This window comes from Microchirus variegatus (genome assembly GCF_963457635.1).
Source record: "Microchirus variegatus genome assembly, chromosome: 6".
Taxonomy (NCBI): Eukaryota; Metazoa; Chordata; class Actinopteri; order Pleuronectiformes; family Soleidae; genus Microchirus; species Microchirus variegatus.
Genome location: NC_139807.1, coordinates 26758796 through 26766016, shown reverse-complemented (window position 1 = coordinate 26766016; position 7221 = coordinate 26758796). Strand labels below are relative to the sequence as shown.

Genomic DNA, 7221 nt, shown 5'->3' with positions numbered 1-7221 from the left:
TAAAGACTGCTTGTAAAAAATTAATTATGTGTCATTTGTGACAGAAGTTTTCTCATTTGTATCTCGACCGAACTCATCGATGTATTACACAAGGAAAAAGGACAAGACGACGATGAAGAAGTAAACGTAGAATATGAGGTTTAGAGATATACAGATATGTATGTGTATAGATGTAAGTGGTTAATACAGAGCAGGGTGAAGAGTGAAGTAGTCTCTACAAACTAAAGTAACACATTGGAAACGTCTTTGAGCTAATTTACTTTTTTCTCCATCTGATAAAATAAAACAGTTGTATAAGAACACAGAAATGACTTAAAGGACACGAGCGACAGTGTCTTCTGACTCCGGGTCAAAGTCGTAAAGGGACTGCGGCGGGGAGTCGTGACGAAGCTATTATTAAACATGGTTAAAACAATGTTTTGATAATGAGTTTAAAGTTATTATGATGCTGTTTCAGATTCAGGTTAACCCTTTTCCTATTGTCAAGCCAATTTTTGCCAGATTTGCCGGATATACAGTACATTTTGAAATAATATTTAATTATTTTACAGCAGTTTTTGGGAACGAATTAGTCAGGATATTAAAGGAACTCTTAAGGGTCAGGTAAATTAAAGGTAATTCTGCTTTTATTTTCTTTGAAGGAAGTGACATACATGTCAAACTTTTTGTCCATTTTTTATTTATTTTTTTGAATCCCAACTTCCTCTGTTGCTGTGGGAACGAGAAATGTATCTCAGATCCACTGTTTGATGACCGAATAACACATTTATCTCTGAAAATCATTAAAAAACTGAATTTTTTGGGTGAATTGGCCCTTTAACTAACTTAAATGAAATTGAAAACATATTGAGCCACTCTCGGTGTGTCTGTCTCTTTAATCCATCTCTCTGAACTGCACTTTTGAAATAATAATAATGATATATAAACTCAATAATGAATTACATGAGGCAGGTAATGAAAAAAACTAAACTTTTTCAAATAATGGTTTGGATTAATCACATTTTTAATTTGTTGTTTGTATGCAAACTTACAAAAATAAATAATAGGTATGTAATATAAATTGATCTGATTAAAATTCTGAATAGAACTTCACTATTAACGCCCTTCCCTTTGAGCTGTAAAAAGATTCTCAAACCACTTTTACAAATAAAATGTCAATAAAACATATATATTAAAAGAACATCAATCTCAATTCTTCTTCTTTTTTTTTTTATAAAGAAATGAGTAAGAACTTGGTCACACGTCACATGCAATATGTATACATATGTATAAATGAACAGCACCTGCTGTCCCAAGAGCCAACAGCTCCCCTCCATGGTCAGTGTGTAACTGATACACAATACACAACAGCTGATGAGATGAATAGAATAGAACAGACTTTAGAGGGTCTGCAAAGTAACACATCGCAGTACAAACACGACGAGAGCAAACAAACTTCTTTCTTTTCCTTGGAGTCAAAGAGTCTAAATTTACCCCCTGTCGTACATCCTCCCACTGCCGTCCCTCTCAAGGCCTATCATTCAGTTGAGGTGTTGGAGGAAAGGATGGGTGAAATATAGCTCGAGGTCAGACGCTACTGGCGGCAAGGTGGGTGGGTCGCTGGGTGTTTGTGTGTGTGTGTGGGGGGGGGGGGGGAGGGGGGGACAAGCTTTGATGGGGAGAATTGGTTGTGTGTGTGTGTGTGTGTGTGTGTGTGTGTGTGTGTGTGTGTGTGTGTGTGTGTGTGTGTGTGGAGAAATGTCATGGAGAGGTGGGATGGTTTGTGAAAAGGAGGGGAGGCCGGCAGCTCTATTAAAGGCAGAGAGCGGAGACAGACAGCTGTCTGTTTAGAGGAAAAGTGATTTCCTGCTGTGGAGGAGAGGCGAGCGATCACGATGCCAGAGCCGGTCAAGAAAACAAGTAAGAGACTCCATATCAGACTGTTTTAATGACGTCTAGAGCAGTGTTTTTCAACCAGTGTGCCGTGGCACACTAGTGTGCCGTGGGAGATCGTCAGGTGTGCCGTCCGAATTGGTCTAAAAACATTTTTTTAATTAATTATCTGCAAATAATATGGATATAAATATTCAAGACACTTTGATAAGAATGACTCGCACCATCGAAGTTAATCATCGCACTACTGAAAAGAACTCTTTTGATTGGGCCACATGTGACGTTGTTACACCAGGGGCGACAACTCGAGACTGTGATCGCTCGTGACGGTTCGATAAGGACACATGTACGGACGTGCATGTAGACTGTGGACTGTCTTGAGATGAACTGCAACCTTATGCTATTGCTGCTGTGACGTCAATATTGTCAAAAGATAAGAAAATAAGAAAAAGAAGAGAAAATAAGAAATACAATTTTCTGTGGTAATGGGGGCGGGACTAGATTAAGCTTTGCTTCACCCGCTTTCCCTTTCGGTCGTGTGTATGAATTTAAATGCTGATGTGTGCAGATGTTGCCCGAAATAAACGATTAATTCATTCATTCATTCAATGACTAAATTGTTAATATAGGCTACTGAGTATAATTTTTTTAAACATTTTTGTTTGGTGGCGTGCCTCGTGATTTCAATGAAAAAAAATGTACCTTGGCTCAAAAAAGGTTGAAAAACACTGGTCTAGAGGATATCTGTATATGAGGTAAACTTGTTTTTATCAACATGCCATGGCCAGGATATTTCTTCTTTTCGTTTTGTTTTTTTGACACTTCCTTTAAGCAACTATGTGATATTATTACAATATAATGTGTGAATGCTGAGTAACCTCTCTCTTAAGCAACCCCAACCACAGCAGACCTTGTTGTTCGTGGTGGACACACACACGTACACTCTTAGACTCTGGTGTCACAACGCATCACATTTCTGTGCTGAGCGGTGTTTCATCGCGTCACTGCATGCTCGTCGTGTCAGAGCGAACATTATGACCATTTGTTACCAGTTGTCACCATCAGCTCAAAGCAGATGCTGCTATAAACTTAATTGGTCTTAAACGGGGGGAATGTGAAGTTACAACGGCAGTAAGCCAGAGAGGATACGCTGACAAAAAGCCCTCAGATTAAAATAAACTGATGTCAAACACAAACAATATAATTATTCACTCGTGTCCAGTCGTGTGTAAAGTACTTAAATGGAGTAAAAGAACAAGTATCTTAACAGAAAATGACTTTGGTAGATGTTGAAGTCAACTTACTTCAGTACATGACATTTACTGTTATATAATTATCAATAAAGCCTAAAATACAGTCTCTGCAGGTTTCAACAAGTCAAATTTAAGACTTTTTAAGACTTTTTTAAAGACCCATTTCAAATCCATACTGGCAAAAAAGTACAAAAAACATGAAGAAAAATTGGAGCCACAAAACGTTGAACTTGCAATTGGGCTTATCTGTGGGCTTTCATTAAGTTTTCTCCGCCGCTATGCTAAGCTGTAACACACCGCGACGCGTGCACAGCCCGCTAGCTAGCGGTGCTCGATAAATTCTCACCGGGGAACACAGGTGACCTACTTTAGTTCCGTGTTGTAGTTATGTTATCGCAATCTCAAAAATAGAAACATTTCAAAGCGAGACTGAAGTTTATGCACAAGATTTTTGGAGAATTTTAGACATTTTAAGGCCTTAAATTCAAATTATTGGATTTAAGACTTTTTAAGACCCTGCGGATACCCTGTAAATAGTACTGAGGAGTTAGAATGGAGATCAGTGGTGAAGCAAATTGTATTTCAACTGTAAGGTTGTGTGTAGACCTGAAACAATTTATCGATTATTATTCAATAACTAAATTCTTGAATGTGAATATTTTCTTTGTTTCGTTGCTCCACATAACAAAGAAATCATTAAAACTGAATAATTTTGGTTTGTGGACAAAACAAAGACATTCAAGAACATCGTCATTTCCAGGTTTGACAAACACTGATCAACATTTGCTGTACCAAACGATTAATCGATTAAATAATCGACAGATTAATCGATTACGAAAATCCTTAGTTGCAGCTCGCGTTGTGGGTTCAGCTCCCAACTCCACTTGTCCTTGGGCAAAGACACTTTAACCGCACGTTGTTCCTGACTGCTGTGCTGGCAGCGTGTGAAACATGACTGTGTGAGTGAATGGAAATGGCAAAACTGTAGTGTAAAGAGTTGTCATCAAGACTAGGAGAGCATGTTCTGATTTTATTTGGTAGTAACAAATAAGTAATTGATGTAAAAGTACACAATTATTCAGGAAATGTAATGAGGAAATATAAAAAAAAACAAAGTAAAGTACAGATACCTGAATTGTAACAAACGTTGATCAGTGTCTGTCAAACCTGGAAATGTTCTTGAATGTCTTGTTTTGTCCACAAACCAAAATGATTCCGTTTTAATGATTTCTTTGTTATGTGGAGCAAAGAAACAAAGAAAATATTCACATTTAAGAAGCTGAAACAATCAGAAATCTTGTTTAAATCATGAAAAAAGCTTCAAACCGAATATGGATTATCAAAACAGTTTAATTTAGTAATCGATTAATCGTTTCAGCTATAAAACTATTACGACACTGCAAGTATCATAGAAATTGAGTTGAAGGTAGAGAATGATATAAAGTCATAATGCAGTAGTAGTATTAGTACCAACCTCTACTTATGTTATATATATAATTCAAATCTATTCAGTGGCAGTAAAAGGTAGTAATACTTAGTAGTGCCAATCATCACGGAGCCCAAGGCTGACGTTCAGACACACACATTATTCAACATGTCCTCCAGACGTGTGAAAGTTACTCTGGTCACGTCAGGAACTCACACACACACACACACACACACACACACACACACACACGGACACACACACACATCACAGCGTCCCACAGTGGAAACATCGTTTGATGTGAAATCCACACCAACATCACTACATTCACAAAACGCACCAGCGGGTTGCAGAAATGCCGCGCGCACGATTCCTGCTATAGACAAAATGACTTTCCACTGTTTTGCTCCTCCTCCTCCTCCTCCTCCTCCTCCCTTACTTCATACTTTGATGAGTGAGGATGTATCTGGTATCAGATGACACGGAGCAGCGCACATGATATCGTGTGTGTGCTAAAACCTTTAGTGTCAAGGATTTGTCGAGGACAGTGACAGTTATGTTTGTCTCGAGCCTGCGGCATTAAGAGCAATTATCGTAAACGCCCGAGCATTAAGACAATGGGTTTTGTTTACCGTCTCTAAATAATTCAATATTCTATCAGTTATGTGAGAAAAAAAAATCTGTTTTTCCTTCGTGCAAGACATAAAAATCATCTTTTAAAATGACGATTGAACGTTGTCAGACAGAAATGAATGAAATAAATGATCAATCTAAACTGTAATTAGACAAAAAGGTGTCTCAAAACCTCATTAGGTATTAATAGTACTGGTTAGTAGAGTGACTGACATGCAGTATTTGTAACACGTCTCTTATCCCTAAAAGCATCTTTTGATCTCCAGCTAAACATATAGTTTAATGAAAAAAAAAAAGGTTTTAAGTTTTCAGCCTTTAAATCATTGGTTCTCAAAGTGCGGCCCGGGGCCAATGGCGGCCCGCGGAAACATTTCTGGTGGCCCGCGGTGAATTACAGTTGATAGTTTTAATCCAGGAGCGACTAAGCTTGTTAAATGTTTATTGGACATTACTGAATACAGACCAATAAGTGTAAACAAAAATAGAGTATTTAAATGGTTTCTATATGGTGAATTTTAGTGTATTATTGCGTTATAATACGCAAGCAGGTAGCTACAGCCCCCAATTTCTATTTAGCCAGTAAATATATGGTAACAGAAATGTGTTACTTGGTATTAACCTGTAATTAGAAGGTAAGAACAATGGCCAAAATACTGGGTAATTACCCAGTAAATTATAAAGTGTTATTATATTAAAGCTTAAATTACATTATATTAACGCTTATATTATTTAACGCTAAACTGTAGAACTGCAATCTGGTCATTAAAAATGATTACAAATGGGATTTATTTCTGTTTTTTTTTCCTTTGGCGGCCCTCAGTACAATGTTGGGTTCCTATATTGGCCCTCAGGTATCAAAACTTTGAGAACCCCTGCTTTATATTAACTCACGTTAAACCAGCCATAAATTATAGTGCAATGGCATGTTAACTTAAATCTTACTAAACAACTGGTTGAGCTGTATATTCATAGTCAGTCAATAAATCACAAGTGAGGTGAAGGTGGGAACGTGGTGGAAACATAAATTATTGATAACATGAGACAACGTCGCTGCTGCTGTAGACAGACTGAGGGCATGTCGGTCTTTTTGTGCCTCCACAGTCACAAAAATAGAATGGGGCTTAATCCTACCTGCATGGGCCCTGGTGCAACCATTTATCTTTGCAGTAAATACATGTCTGCATCATATTACACCATATTTTACTTTATGGTTTGTGTCTTTATTGTAATGCCATTCATGACTGTAATGCGCTATTGCATGTAAATTATTTACATCTCAATTATTATGCCTGTAAACGTTTCGCAAATCCAAAAACACGTCACCTTCTCTCAGCACTATTTAAAGGAGTATTTCCACTGAATAGTTCCAGGAACATTTCTCCTGGGACTAAAGGGTTCCGGGAGAATGTTGTGTATTTCCATTGTTGTGAAAGATCAGGGGAGGCTGATTTGTGGCCTTTATATAGAATTAATCCTTGTGTAGTTGGGGGATTGCTCTGTACACACACAAACACACACAATGTTATGTGATTGCAGGTGTTTACCTGCCCAAGCTTCTGCTGCGAGAAAGCGGTAAATACTTTCAAAAAGAGTTTCTGTCTGTTTGTGGAGGCTAAAATAAAACTGTATGGGGGTTTAAAGAGTCACCGCCAAGGTGAGAGACGAAAACACAGCAAGACAGGGTAAGTGAGTGACTCTGCTACTGCAAGACTCGAAAAATATGACTTATGAAGTAATAAACCAGAACCACACCATGTAGTAGGGATCGTGGATAGCACTGTTGCTGTACCTTGCGTTAAGAAGACGCGGGTTTATGACCTGGTCCGATCAAGTGTAAAGGCCACATTATACTTCTCCGACTGCGTGATGCGTAATCTGACTGCATGAGCCTTCATACTTCTGCGTCGTGGACGGATATGCGCTGCAATTTCCCGCCCGATCAGTAGGGGTCGCTGCGCAAGGTTGTTGTGCTTTTGGCTACAGTGAGCAATGGCGTCCGAGAGAGAAAGAGAGAGAAAGACTGTTGTTGTTGAAACA

At 38.3% G+C, this 7221-nt stretch overlaps 1 protein-coding gene across 1 annotated transcript in view; it reads left to right on the top strand.

Annotated features, from left to right (window-relative positions):
- Window positions 1-1831: 1831 nt before the first annotated feature.
- mybpc3 (myosin binding protein C3) overlaps window positions 1832-7221 on the top strand; it is a 44397-nt gene continuing 39007 nt past the window's right edge. Inside the window, exon 1 of the mRNA XM_083890855.1 lies at window positions 1832-1899. Within this exon, the coding sequence (XP_083746981.1) occupies window positions 1875-1899 (25 nt within the window). The 5' untranslated portion in view covers window positions 1832-1874. The remainder of the gene's footprint in view (window positions 1900-7221) is intronic.